The sequence below is a fragment of the Oryzias latipes genome, chromosome 12 (assembly GCF_053564925.1).
Source record: "Oryzias latipes strain Hd-rR chromosome 12, Olatipes_Hd-rR_3.1".
NCBI lineage: Eukaryota > Metazoa > Chordata > Actinopteri > Beloniformes > Adrianichthyidae > Oryzias > Oryzias latipes.
The window spans coordinates 2,923,879-2,939,274 of NC_136248.1; the positions used below are offsets into that span (position 1 = coordinate 2,923,879).

At 43.6% G+C, this 15,396-nt stretch overlaps 2 protein-coding genes across 3 annotated transcripts in view; one reads left to right on the forward strand and one right to left on the reverse strand.

Moving 5' to 3' along the window:
* rab27b (RAB27B, member RAS oncogene family) overlaps positions 1-5,950 on the reverse strand; it is a 77,880-nt gene extending 71,930 nt beyond the window's left edge. The window contains exon 1 of one of the 2 annotated variants that reach the window (XM_023960639.2): positions 5,653-5,950. The gene's annotated coding sequence lies outside the window, so the exon portion shown is untranslated. The remainder of the gene's footprint in view (positions 1-5,652) is intronic. The other variant, XM_078955600.1, reaches the window with a different exon arrangement.
* Positions 5,951-11,178: 5,228 nt separating this feature from the next.
* brcc3 (BRCA1/BRCA2-containing complex, subunit 3) lies at positions 11,179-15,181 on the forward strand. The gene has a single exon (XM_004075144.4). The coding sequence runs from the start codon at positions 13,881-13,883 to the stop codon at positions 14,820-14,822; it is 942 nt and encodes a 313-aa protein (XP_004075192.2). The 5' UTR covers positions 11,179-13,880; the 3' UTR covers positions 14,823-15,181.
* Positions 15,182-15,396: the final 215 nt, after the last annotated feature.

Sequence of the window (15,396 nt, forward strand, 5' to 3'; positions counted from 1 at the left end):
TAACATCAGTTACTTTTCTAAAATGGGGAAATTGAGGGAATATGTCGTCGTTGCATCCCTCTTTGGGGAGGAGGGAGGAAATGGGTACCAAGTACAGAAACAAGAGGGAAGAACATGTCAGCACATCGACCCTCAAGTGACACCCAAGGTAACAGCTGATCCTACCCCCACTTATGCTATGATTCTAACCTGGGAGGAGGGAGAACAGAAGTAACAAAGAATTTGAATAAACTGGGGGGTAAGTATTCCACACAGACGTTTATTAGGGTGAAACAAAAAACAAGGATACTAAAAACAAGGTCTGGGTTGATAAAGATCAATGAATTGATCCAAGCGTAGTAAATCAATGATCCATAAAAGTACAGATCGATCTTTTATACCTTTCCTTTTCCGTTGACCTAACGCATAACAGCAGCAAATCCAAAGTCTGCTAGCTTGATTCTAACTAATTCTAACGAGTTTTAAGCAAAGATTTGTGGTCTAAATTGTGGGGCGGCCGTGATGCAGCAGAAGGGCGGTCAACCCATTATCGTAAGGATGCAGGTTTGATTCCCGCCTTGCACACCCATGAGTCGATGCGTCCTTGGGCAAGACACTAACCCCACCTTGCCTCTGGTTGTAGGTGGGCGCCTGTGTTCGGCAGGGGAGCCGCCACCAGTGTGTGAATATGTGTGCAACTGTAAAGCGTTTTGAGCCTTGTAGGTAGAAAAGCACCATTTACGCCATTCAAATCACAGTTTTTTGCTATAATCTTCTAGAATAAAGTGTAATGCTATAGTGTGAGCTCCACCTAGTGGCCAAACTGAAACGCCCTCCAGGAGAGGCACAACATTTATTTTTGTACCATGTAGTCATTAACGTCGTCACAGTCACCAAAACACAACAACTACTCAAAATGCAACCAAAGATTAAATCTAACAGGGGAATTATGACCCTTGAAAATAAACAACTAATTATAGGCGGTCACAGGCTTCCACAGGCAGACAGCAGCGGCTGAAAAAGAAATTCCTCCCAGGAATTCAGCCGCCACTGGAGCAGGGGATTCTGGAAGCTTTTAAACTTCCCTCCCAGCCTGGCGATTGGTGGGATGAAAGCCTCAAATCAGCTCTACTGGAGGGGGGGCCAGCAGCAGTGGAGGGGCTGGACCTCTGCAGGAGCTGAAATTCACACAAATGCACACACACCAAACAAATGCAAATGCCTTCCCCTATCACAGCCCAACTTTTGTAGTATTGCTGCTTCGTGGGTTTTTTTTCAGCGCGACTTTGCATGTTTTTTTTTTTAGAAAGTGCAAAATTTCTGTGTCCTGCTTGGCAGATGATCTTGTCAATAAATCTCCTCCGTGCCGTGTCTCCTGTACAAATATGTGCAGCGTGTGACATTTGCATAAATCTGATTGCAATCAAATCTTTGTTTTCATTCTCCAATACTGGAAATATTTTTCTATAAAGGTTTAAACTTTGATTAAAGAGTAAAAAGTGTGAAAATGTTTGTCTGTCTGAGAAAACTCTATAAAGTGTGTAGTGAGGACTTTAACTGCCCTAAAACATCTATAATCCTATTTTGCAGATTTCACCTACAGCAGGTTATGTATGGAACAACTCAGACTGTACGAGGGACCACTGAATTCCCAGCTGTTCTCATTTCAGCTCAACATCTGTTAGAACCAAGTTCTCACTTTTAATTCCCAAATTTGACTAAAATCTAGAAATACAAAGCATTGCAGTTCCTCAAAAGGCACTAGGGGCTGGCTTCCAAAGCATTTCCCTAATACCTCTTATGCTAACGAAAACAATTTTACACCAAAAATAAAAATATTAACAGTCTAGTTTCAAAGACTGGTTCGTCTGCTTTCTTTTCCATTAATGACAGCATCTGGAGTCTTTTAGGCGACAGGAGTTATCATTTTGTCCTGTGTTTATACGTCTATTGTATCAACTTATCACAGGCGAAACTCTTCCACTCACTCAGCTACAGCTCTGTTGCCATGATAGTTTTTCCCCAATTGTTCTTTCCAGAATGCGTGGATGTAGATTTAAGGAAGAGACTGGCGTGAAAAGAAAAACAAAGATGTTTCCTTCAAAGTCTACAAATCTACAAAGTCAACAAGCTGCAGCAGCTACTTCTTTCAAAATCAAAGCCCAGAAACACGCCGACGTCTTAGTCCAGGATTGATAGAAAAGCAGAGGAAGAAGGAGCCTTTGTGTGGGCTCGCCTGTTTGAGCTTCTCAGACTCCTTCCATGGGTTATTCTCTGTAAGTGAGTCTCTTTTAGGGTCGTGGAAAACTGTGTTTTTCTGTTCTTTTCCCATCAGAAGGGATTTGAATGAGTATGTCGTCTCTGTTGAAAAGTCTGGAGTTTTCCTTCCACCAATGGTGTGTCCCATCTCCCCATGTACCCTTCAGGGGGAGCAGCAATCAACACATATTTATTTGATCACATTTATCTACAGTGTCTTAAAATTAGACTCAAAGATTCCATTTTTTATTCTTCCTGGCTTTGCCTGCTAATGTGAAAAGACAGTATCATTCAAACCTTAAAGTATTTCTGTAACGATTCATTTTAACAACAATTCTATGCATATCACTCATCTGTGGTTTACGGTTTGATTCCGTCTATATCAAGTCTTTTTGAACGATCCGATTCACCGACCTAAAGTGGATCCAGATCATCTTTATCCAAACTTCCACCAGTGTGACTCAGAGAGAAATTCCTGCTTCTGAACAGTGAGGTTTTCCAGATTCCTTGGGTTTCTTTAAGATAATCAAGTGTAGATGAAATATGGGTCCAAACAAACGAGTAAACTAGAATGAATGTCAAATCCATTCACATTTTAAAATGATTCGATGTGTCAGACAGACCGATCTGGTCGAATAACAGGAATAGAAATTGATTCTTCGATCAATTTGATTAATCGTCACACCGCTAGTTAAAAGTGAAAATATTTCAGACATTTTAACTTAAAATGCCTACTATCAGAAAAAACAACTTTGTTTAAATTTGTAGACCAAAAGATTTGGGTTCGGTTGATAAAATTGATAAATTGATCTGAATCGATCTCTACTTTAATGGATCAATAATCGATCCATTAAAGTAGAGAATCTTTTATGCCTTTCCTTTTCATTTAATACATAACAGCAGTAGAGCCAAAGTCTGCTAGCTTGATGCTAACGTATAATGGAATTTCCCATAGGACGGCTAATGCTAACGCTCGGTAGACCTAAACATACATTGCTGACTAAATAAACCGCTTTAAATTTTAAGGAAACATTTTTTAAAAATTAACCATTTGTGGTCTCAATCACTGTTTTTGGTCAAATCTTCTAGACTAAAGTGAAATGCTATAGCATGAGCGCCACCTAGTGGTTTAACTGAAAGCCCCCCAGGAGAAGCGAAACATGTATTTTTGTAACATGAGCGAGTTTGGAGCCTTTACAATGTTCTTCAAAAACACGCAACACTGCATGTTAACAATCTCATTAGATCATTATTTCACTCGTACATTTTACAGTATGTGAACTGTGTTCTATTAATATGAATACCTTCAAAACATATTTAGAATATTAATGCGTTTCTATACAAACATACCTAAATGTTTAAATTCAATCGTGTAAAGTCAAAATTGAATCGAGTTGATCGAAAGAATAGAAAAAAATGGGATTTGTATGAGCTTGTCGTCTCCACAGATTCTGAATCATCCGGGCTCTTGTGAATCGAATCCATTCTGGAATTTATTATTAATGATCTACAGCTCTACAAAAGATCCGGTGGAAAGGAGCTTAAACATCTCCAAATGTCTGAGTTCAAACAATATCCTGACTTAGGGAGTTTTCTTAGTTCATATCCAAAAGTCTAGAAACTTTCTTAGCTTCTGTGTTTCTCTTTTTCCTAAACGCCTTCAAAGATCTACCAAAGTTAATCTGAACACAACCAGAAGATATTTCTAAATAAATTCAAATTATTCTGGGTAAGGTTATTTTTGTGGAGCTTTGATCTGAGCCACTTTAGTCATTCAGAGCTTAGATTTCTAGAGGACCACATTACAACCTGGAGACAGAACTGCAGGAACATTTGTAAACTCCTAAAGTGACCAGCACATCAGTAAACAAGGTTTTTATGTGCTAAAACACAGAATAATTCAGGTTTAACCCTCCTCTCCAATCCTTAAGGTGCTTTTCCAGAATATTCCACATATCCTTATTATCCTAGATCAGAGGATCCAACAAATGAGTTTACAGGACTAAATAAGATCCAAATTTTATCATATAATGCGGATAAAGTTCGGATAATAAAGCTCAGTTCGTAACCCTTGTGTGAGCGTTGGGAGTTGGGTCATCTAGACCCACTAGACAGTGCTCTGAACCTTTTTTCTTCAATGATTTGTGATCTTCACTGGTGTCCATGGATTACATGAAATCTCTTCACCTTTATCCACCTTTGTCATGGTAGGGAGAACATGTCAATGGAAGGGGGGGGGGTCATCTGGACCCCACAAGACCGCACAAGCGTTAATGTTGGTTAATTCTTTTGGGTTGCAGATGAGCGATGTGTCACTGTGACCCGTTTCCAGACTGGCACCCTCTTTCCTGCTTTGGATTCATCTTATTATCCATTTTCAGTATTTTCCAGCCGAAGTGTGGAAGCACTGGCCAACCGTCCAATCATTAATATGATGTAGGAAGCAAAACACCAACAACAACAACAACAACAACAACAACAACAACAACAAAAAGACTTGAGTGTCAGCAGGCTTTTGTTAAGGGTTGTGGGCACCAAAGCCCCACAAGTACGGCAGCTCAGAGAGGACGGCAGCATGTGAGCTGATACCAGATCCCGGCCTGTGATGGGACAAAACTGTGCAAACCTGATTTCCATATGGAGGCGACCCAAATGCAAATGTGTTTCCAAGCAGCAGCAGTGTTTTTTTCATTTATTTATGTAGAAACTATGTTTAGTTTCCTTTTATAGGAAACTGGTCCAAATCCTGATCACAAAATCTACAGAATCCATGTTTGACTGATTTAACGGTGAGCTAATGTATGACCCTCATGTCATGTCCTACTAGGAAACATTGAATGAAGGAGACAGAATGATGAAAACATTGTTTCAGAGATAAGAAAAGTTTTTCCTGCTTATTTATTAAGACAAGTGAATCCTTCACTTGACTGTCTACAACATATCAGTAAAGAATTGCCCGATCCTTTTTGTCTTTTAGATCAGAAGTTCGGCAGAACCGCAGGTAGGACAAGGAGTGAGAAAGTTAGAGGTGCTGAGGATTCTCCTCCAGGAGAAGTTCTGCTGCAGCTTCTCCTCCAGACTCCCTCCGTCTCCCCCACCCTCACAAAGTTTGCAACTGTTGGAGCCAGCAGTCGCTCCGGAACCAGAACCGTTCCTGAGTCCCGTCAGCGTCCTCACGCGCTCAGCAGACCGCGTGCTCCCGCAGAAGCCGGAGCGCAGAGGAGGCGCGCCTCGCACGCGCCGCGGCTGCAGACTGTCCGGCAGCCCCGCGCCGGCCGGGCTATGACTCATCCCCGCCGCTGCTGCTGCTGCTGCTGCTGCTGCTGCTGCTGCTACGGGGAGCGCGGAGATCCGCCGCCGAACCTCCGAGCGCTGCGGACACGAACCCGCAACCGGCTTTCCTGCGAGACTCACCGCTTTGTGACGAGAAGAAGCCCCTCAGATGCGCTCAGGCGTCTGCTGCGTCTGCTGCCCGGACTCCTCTCCTCCGCCTCCGAGACGTCGCATCGCTCCCCCCGGTCCAGACCGGAGGCAGAGTCCGCTCACAGGCCCCCACACCGGGCTGAGACGGCGCGGGAGGGAGGGAGGGGGGTGCCGGCTGACGACAAGCGGGAGAGTCCCTCTGAGAGGCCGACCAGTCCGATGGACGCCGCTCTGCTTCCTCCGGGAGGGGGGGCGTGACGCCCGCGGTGCTTTTACGGACCTCACGGAGAGCGGGATTACCCTAATTTTCTCAATTTGGAGTCAGAGCACACTCAAACCAGATTTAAATTAAACATTGACACACTGTAGTTTTGGTTGTAATCCCCCTGAAACAGTTATCCATCTTTTTTGGTATTGTCCCAAAGTTAAGGTTTTTTAGCAGAAGATGTGTGATTTTATTAATGATAAAATTGATTCTTGTTTTGTCCTTTTTTGGAAAGATGTCTTGTTGGGTCTAATATCAAAAAATATGCAAAATTTGTTACTCATTTTGGCCAAATTCTATGTTCATAAAAGTAAAATTTATGGTAGAAGACCCTGTCTCACTGTATTCCTTTCTGAATTAAATCAGTATATCAACAGTATTCGAAATTCAGAGAAGCAAAAAGCAATCAGAACATTGTCTGTATGTGATAGATTCAGTATTTTCTCGTAGAGTTTAACCCCTTGGCTTATTTATTTCTATCTCTATTCTTGTTCTTCTGTTTGTTACAGACGTGTATTTGATATTTGCAGTTGTGTTTTTTATTGCATACCTAAAAGTACATCCTTGTAAAATGGCATAATGTGCAATAAAGTTTATTTAAAAAAAAAAGGAGTCAGAGCACACTGAGGAGGAGAGCGGAGTCACTGCATGAACAAAATGAGCTTTAAAGTCCTGACAAAGACATTACTGACATGAAATTCTCTCAAGACACAAAACAAACGACTGACTACAATGTATTCACTGGTAAAATGACTTCACTACCCTGAGCAAAATGTAGCACACTTGATTTCTCTAAGTATACTTGAGTATAAGTATAGTGTACTACAGACCATGGATGCATAGTGTAGAAAGTATACTATCTGAATAATTCTACAGAACATTTTACATTTACAATATATCGATCGAGACACTGCAGTCATCTGACATTGAGAAAAACCTTGTAAAGAAAATATTAGAATTACATTAAATATTTAAATTAGGTAATGTTTTCCTTTGGGTCTACTTTAAATGGGACTGATATGACTGGATGTCCACAGTGTAGTTGCAGCTCCTTCACCTGAACTCTAACTAACTGGATGTCAATTAAAGAATTTCCAAAACAAAGAGAAAACTTTTATTTAATTTTATTTATTTATTTTTTGCTAAAGCCAATAATGGTGCAGTATAGTAAGCATGTTTGCATCAGAAATGGCAGTTTACTAGTAATTCCCACAGTAAGTGAATGCACCAAAGGAAAAGAATTGCAGTTCCACGATACAAACTGAAGTCGAAAATGTTCTTCTGGGTCATAACGTCCTCCATATTTCTCCACTTTCAGTTTACCTGTAAGTTCAACAGGTGGAGGCTCAAAGCAACGGTTCTGACATTTAGCAATTTTTTTAATCATTTAGACGCAGCAGCAGATAAGACCCAAGAGTTTTATCATTTAAATAATTCACTTCACGCAAAAACAACAATTAGAAACAAAGTCCATGATAAATGCAATGCAAAAAAATAACACTAAGACTGTAATTAAGGATGAATCAGGAAACATCCATCTTGTCTGCATCTGCACAGCATGGTCAAAGCCTGCAGGAGGCCTTCAGTGGATGCTGCTCTTCTCAGTGACCTCATTTTAGATTCACTCATTCCTGCAACCTTGAGTGAAACAAGGAAACAGAAAAAATTTAAAAGCTCGGGAACCTGTTTCTTTGAAAAGAGCCATTGTCTCACGTTGGAAACTCCACCATGAACTCTGGTTAAATGTGTTGGAGCTCACAGCAAAAGGAAAAATAGAAAGATTCATGGAAATAAAGAACACCTATCCGGAATTTTAGTGTAAAATCACATTCAAATTTAAATTGCACCATCCTGGAAAAAGCGTGTGCTCAATGAGAAGATGTTTGTTTTATTATCCTGAACGACAAACTGCAGCATCAGTGGCTGTGCTCCTTTTTCTGAACATTCATTTGCTACTGCAGTTCAGGAGCAGGACCCACTGTCTGGATTCTCTAACTGTCCCTTCCATTGTTTCTGCAACTGAGCTCAGACCAGCCCAGTACAGAAAGATTACAGTCTGGTTTGCATGTTGTGCTGGAATCCTTTCCTCTCTGCAGCGGGTCAAGTGCTGGTTTGCTCAGCGTTCATCCTGAAGGGTTTGTTTCAGACAAAAGAAGTGTTGGGTTGGATTCTGTCAGAGCAGGAACCCGTGGAAGAAACTAACAAAGTGTTGCTTTTCTGCTTTGAATTGTTGATATTATTGCAAACATGGATCTTTTTTGGTGCGCAGAGATGAGTAAGGGTCATTGGCCTCCCAAGTGTGCATTATCAGAATTCTGCAAGTCCAGAATTACAGTTTGGATCAATTTCTTTCTCATAAAGCAGAGTGTTTGTTACGTGGTGCGTTGTCACGGTAACGTGACAACCCGCCACACCACTGCTGCAGTCAAGGTCTGGCGGTATAAAGCGATATATCAATGCTGAAGGTCATGATGGGTTAAATGAAGCATCAGTTCAGAGAGAAAGTTCACCCCTTACCGCTTGTTTTTGTCCAGAGAATGAAGCTAAAGTTTATTTTTAAAGAAGCTGGCGCAGTGATACAGAACATGTAAGCTATGTGACCGGAACTTATTTTTTAGGCGTGCATCATCACTGTGCATTGTCACTTTTTAATGCACACCCAGCAGCCAATGAGAATCGAGTATTTACTATTGGTCTAATAACTAAAATAGCACCTCATTGATGTGTTTACCTCCAGAAGAACTCACTGACAGTAAACAACGTGTGGAAAAACTTACTACTCAACCCCAATTAATCACTCAGTCAATTCTTATTGGCTCCCATGTTAGTTGTCATGGAAACCAGGCATCTCTGCAGGCATGTTATGTGTACGATGCTGCATTGTGAAGAGAAGCACAGCTCCGTGCTGGGAGTGTTCGTGCTGCAGATGTGGATCACAGGGAGAGTTAAAGAACTGCCTCATGTGTGACCTCGAGTGTCCAAACATCAAGGCGCCGTCAGGACTAAACCGCCTCATGCTGCCATAGAGACATGAGTGTGGATTCAGAATGGTGGGGGTTCTCTTTTTAATTAGTCAGGACTTACAGAAAGGGTTAAAGCAAAAAGAAAAGAGGAAGAAGAAGAAAGGATGCAGACATTCAGTAATGGTGGTTGAGGAATGCTGCAGAAGTAAAGGTGTCCTGCACAGCATGAACTCTGGACCTGCAGAGAGCCAGAACAGCCCAGGCTGGACGGCTGCTGGGTGTGTGGCTTTGTACAGCAATCTGGGAAGTTTATGTGTTTCATTTTTTTCCCGCCATCACAGTTTAGTGTCCAGAGTGACCGTACTGCTACAAATTACAGTCTGAACCGGTTCCAACAGCAAAGTGACGAAGGAAGTTCCTGTGAATTTTGGTGCAAACGGTGAATGATCTTGATTTTGTTTTCTTTGTAACCCAAAGAACTATCGTGGGTTTGAGGAAGCTCCTTAAGCGAGAGGCTCTCACTGACAGGTTACACAAACGGAACTCAAAAATCCTTTTCTCACGAAAGTTCATTTGGTTCCGGATCAGTGCTTATCTGGATCTGCTCAAGCTTCCTAAAGAGCCTGTTTTCCACAGACACAAGCCTAAGTCAGAACCACATTACTGCACCGTCCGACACGCCGTGGTCTGCAGAGAGGAAGAGGGTAGGACAGCTCTGGAAGAGGAAATAAACAAGGTCGTCGTTTATAACTTGGATGTCTACGTTGACCATCACACATGGTCAAAAGTCCACTCCATCTCATCTTCAGGCCAACTTTGTTCATGTAAAAATTCATTTCTATTCAATTTTATTTGTATAGCCCAAATTCCCAACAACAGTCGTCTGGATTGGCTCTGTAACGGTAATTGAAAGAGTAAAACATAAAATCAAAAGGATCATGAGTACATAGAACTCAATCAGAAAAAGCTAAATTGAACTAACTAAACGAAACTGGCATCCCTGCTCTTAGACCCCCCTTCGCGGTCAGGAAAAACTCCCAAAAAAAATGGATTCTGGAAAAACAAAGAAACCTCAGGGGTGCCCACATGAAGGAGGGATCCTCCCCCAGGACGGACAGGCGATGTACCAGAACTCATAGAGAAGAATTAACTTATCTAAATCTACAACTACATGGGTAACCCTTGTGCTATCCTAGGCACGTTGACATTGGGAGTGGGGTCATCTAGACCCACTAGACAGTGCTCTGAACCTTTTTTCTTCAATGATTTGTGATCTTCACTGGTGTCCATGGATTACATGAAATCTTTCCACCTTTATCCACCTTTGTCATGGTAGGGAGAACATGTCAATGCAAGGGTGGGGTCATCTAAGATACCACAAGGGTTAAAGTCCAGCAGATGAACTTCATCCAGACGGAGTTGGGGGGACAACCGGGGGCGCGAGACGAGCCGGAGGCAGGATCCACAGCCAAGTGTTTAACCCAGGTAAACCCCACAGTTCACCACAGATGTAATCGGTCTGAAGTGGTTCTTCACTGTGGCCGTCAAAAAAACTGGTTTCTGTGAAGAACAAGTTTTGTGAGCCAGAAGCTGGTGCTTAGATGGTGGGACACCAAAGAACTGAGGCTGGGTCAGGGTCTGACACAGAACCTGAACTGGAGCCATCTCCAGAGAAAAATGGGCTGTAGGTTCAAGAAGAGAGCACCTGCTTTCGGTGCTGACCACCAACAATTTGACTACAGTTGGTGGAAGAAGGAGAGGAGGCAGTGACTGCAAAGCAGTGTTCCAGGACAGCAGTGATGGAAGACATGAAAGTAGCTGGCGTTGGAGTAGAGCAAGCAGAAGACTGGGTTAGATGGAGGAAGCTGATTCGCTGTGGTGATCCCTGAAGAGGAAAACTGACTCATGCCAGAGACGATCCATCCATCCAGCCATCCGTCTTCTGAATCCCTCTCAGGGTCACAGGGTTGCTGGAGCCTGTCCCTGCTACAGTCAGGTGAGGTTCACCCTGAAAGGGTGACCAGTCTGTTGCAGGGGCCACAGATGGTCTTTGTAGGTGCCATGAATTAACTTGGGTTTTTGTTAGGGTGAATGAATTTTATTTTTTGTTTATGTTTTGATTATAGGCCATTGAGTAGGCAATCAGCTGGTGGGTCACATGTTTGTGGGCGGTGACATTAATTGATTTTAACTCGCCTGTGGTTTTTCCCTGTGTAAAATGGAAGGGGGGGGGGGGGGGGGGGGAGCTGGGTTGCCGTATTTTTTGTTGACTGCTTTCTAGGCTTTTTTTTCACTTTTGTGCTTTTTTTAATTCTTTGTTTGTTCTCTTTTTTTGATCACAATATAACAAGTGGATTAAAACTTCATAATACAAACGTCATTATGCTTCCTGGTTTTTGAGCGCGTCATTCAACCCGGACCCAGCATCAGCCTCTCAGCGACTGGTTGGTTTTGAAGTCGTAAAGAAAAAACGTCTCAACAGTCAGTGGTTCTGTTTAAAATCCTGCAGCTTTAGAGGATCCTTTGTCACCACAGTTATCACAAACTGAGGCAGCGATTGGACCTTATGACAAACTCTATGAGATTTCCTTTAGGCCTCTGACTTACCTGTGACATGAGTGGCAGTGACTTTGTGAGTCTGAGGCATTCAGCTTCAGAGATTTGGCACAAAAGATAAAATGAAAAAACTTGAAAAAGTTTACATGTAAACAAACCTGCAAGATGCCACTGATGGAACTGTATGAGGCAAGACATGATCAATAAATACAGAAATGTCACTTCTGCATAGCACCTATGCAGAAGTGACATTTCTGTATTTATTGATCATGTCTTGTTAAATGAATGTGTAACAGGTACAAAACTGTAAATGAAAATACACATATCATCGCTCCTTTTGTCTTGTTTTATTTGTCTATTTTAAACTCTTGTGTTTATTTTCATTTGTGTTTGAAATAGAGAAAATTGAATTGAATTGCAAACATTTTTGTAAAATCCAGTAGCAAGAAAGATGATTAGTTTCTTTAGTGATCCTCAATTCCCTCTTCTTCACACTCATCCTTTATCCTTTTCCTTTCACAGCTTTCTCCAGTATTTAGGTATATCTGGAATACACTGCAGAAACAGGCCCCCTTAGAAACAGTCTGACCCTATTGGCACATTTTATCTAAATAATCAGGAAAATCTGTCAATGAGGTCAGAAAAATGTATTTGCGCTTTCTCAGAATGTATTTTTTCCTGAATTGACTTCATTCAAAAATCTATGAAAGCATAAATTTCTAAAAGATTTTCACCTAGAAATAATGTTTCCAGAATTCTTGATACGTGTTTGCTGCCTTTGGACTTCCTTGACGCTGCAAACATTCACTTCTGGAATCTGTTGATCTCTTATCACACAAGTTTGAAACAACAAGATCAGCTTTGGTTTCGTTTGAGAAATGAGGGGAAAACAGCAGGAAGTGTTTGATCAGATGACGGGAAAAGCTGTTCTGTAAACAGCAGAAAAGTCGGAAATAAGAATAATTCAAACAAAATAGATCTAAGGGCACAAACTGCAGCTTCTGATGGGTAACAGTAGATGGGAAGGGACTGTTGCAGGGAATGGTTTTGTACAACCCGTGCCGCTGAGAGGCGTCGCTCACGGTGAGCAGCATTCCCCTTCCTCGAATGAAACCAAATTCCTTCCAACATTTTCCCACAAACTGAGTGTGTCAAAGGTCTCAAGCTTTGAGGCATCAGAACCAGCATCTGTTCCGCATTCAGGACCCACTCCAAACCTGCCGGGCCAGAAAAACCGGATCTGTGATCCATCTCCGATGGAATGCTGACTCTTGTTTCTTGCACACAGGTGTGGTCCAGGTATGAGGAGGACCGGAAGGAAACGTAGGGATTGGGTCCGTGGATTCCCTGGTCTAAGGACTTGGGTTTCAGGTGTTACCCCTCAGTGGGGTACCATACTGTGGCTTATGTTTCCAGTACCTCCTTGTCTGTAGATCCAACTAAGCAAAGTCAGGTTTGACACCATCAAACGACACGGACAAGAGGACCAGCGACCTGTTCCAGAGTTGGATTCAAACCAGGAAGTACGTAATGTTACAGTTCCAAAAATGACCGTTGCAGGCTGGTTGCAGAAGAAAGTGATGCCCCATTAAATCCGATGTTAAAAAAACAGATTTTACTCCCAAAATGAACCCGTTTACTTTCTGGTTTAGAGAACATTTTCAATGTACTTTGTTTTACTCTCTCTTAATGACAGCTGTGTTTGTGATGGTTGGGGTAGAGGTCCACTCAAGGTCCCATGAGATGGTGGACCCTAGGAACCTGTGTGAGTCTGTTAGGAGGACAGTGCTGTTGAGAATTGTGAGTGGGGTAGGGGGGTGGATGTAGGGTAGATGTTGTGGAGATAAAAGAAGCAGATGGTTTTGACACGTAGAGGAATAACAGTGATGATGTTGGTGAAAGGATGATGAGGTTGGAGCTACCAAAGAGGAGGTTCATGGACGTAGAGGAGGAGATGCAGGTGGATGGTATGAGTGAGTGGCATCAGCTGGTGGACTGGATCAGGTTTGTGCTCAAGTGGAGGAATTTCTGACCAATCAGCATCAACCTTCAAGTCCATGTCTGTGATTGGCTGGCTTTTGTGGCACATTTGTGAGGCAGCTTACTGCCAGAAGAGAGTTACATTTGTTTGCACATATTTATGAGGTTCAAGTGCAAAATAATTTTCTGAGCACACATTTTTTTTACAGATTTACGCCCAAAACAGAGAGTGTTGCGCTTGGAATAATTGACTTACTATTGATTTTTTTATTATTCAATATTATTATTATTGACTCATTGTTGGGCTTTTCTAAATAATTTAAATTACATGTCAAAGAGTTCTGTGTAATATTTATATATATATTTTTGCAAGAAGTTCTTACAAATGAAAGCTACTTAGATCCCACTAAGGGCAATGAAATCATTGTCATGTGGGCGCCGACGACCTCACCAAGATGGCGTCGCGCTCCGCCACCGTTGGCCAGGCTTCCCAAGTGGGCGTGTCTCCTCTAGCGATAAATCTCATTGGTCCTCCCTTCCAGCAGGGGGCGGTCACCGTCGTACCCGGAACCCGGAAGTGGTGGACGGGAGCTCCGCGGAAGCGTCGGAGCGCCATGGCGGTGAGTTCGGTGCACCTGGAGTCCGACGCCTTCCTGGTGTGCATGAACCACGCACTGAGCACGGAGAAGGAGGAGGTGATGGGTCTGTGCATCGGGGAGGTGGAGGAGGCGCGGATCGTCCACATCCACTCCGTCATCATCCTGCGCCGCTCGGACAAGCGGAAGGACCGGGTGGAGATCTCCCCGGAGCAGCTGTCGGCCGCCTCCACCGAGGCGGAGCGGCTGGCGGACCTGACCGGGAAGCCGATGCGGGTGGTGGGCTGGTACCACTCCCACCCGCACATCACCGTGTGGCCGTCCCACGTCGACGTGCGGACCCAGGCCATGTACCAGATGCTGGACCAGGGCTTCGTGGGCCTCATCTTCTCCTGTTTCATCGAGGACAAAAACACCCGGACGGGTCGAGTTCTGTACACCTGCTTCCAGTCCGCGCAGGCCCAGAAGGGCTCCGAGTACGAGCGCGTGGAGATCCCCGTGCACGTCGTGCCCCGCGAGGCCATCGGGAGGGTGTGCCTGGAGTCCGCCGTGGAGCTGCCGCGCATCCTGTGCCAGGAGGAGCAGGACACGTACCGGCGGATCCACGGGCTGGCGCACCTGGACCCCGTCACCAAGATCCACAACGGCTCGGTGTTCACCAAGAACCTGTGCAGCCAGATGTCAGCGGTGAGCGGGCCGCTGCTGCAGTGGCTGGAGGACCGGCTGGAGCACAACAGGCGGAGCATCGCAGACCTGCAGCGGGAGAAGGAGGCGCTGCTGCGGGAGCTGGCTGCTCTCTGAGCCGCTCCGGACGGACTGATCTTCTGCTGCTGCTCCTCCATCCTCGGGTCTGTCCCCCATCGTTTGGTCTCCCTTCCATCCTCGGGTCTTCTCTCAGCAGGAATGATTTCTCCTTCTTCCTTCTCAAAGTGCTCCTGGACAGACTTCAGGGTCCTCAGTTGAAATTCTAAGAATGATGAGGAACTACAGGAAGATGCTGCTGGATGAAGGTCACTTTGAGGAGCATCCTCCTCATGCTCATTCACAACAGTTGCAAAAAGCAAACATTTGTAGGTGAACAAATTCGTGGTTTTGGGTTAATTTGACTGTTTTTCTGGTTAAATGTTGTCTCCTGTTTATTAAATTGTACAAAGTTCAAATTCTCTTGAGTCTTGCTTTCGGAGCAGCAGGTCACCGTGGTAACGCAGGGTCACCTGCATCCAGGTACCTTCCTCACACAACAGCAGTCCAAACTGAAGGAACATGTTAAATGCATAGAACGTGTTTATTGAAATGCTGTTGTTTAATGTTCTTAGTTCCAAATTAAGATGTAATTGTGGGCCCAAAGTAGGAATAGAGCAGATGAATTAAAAAC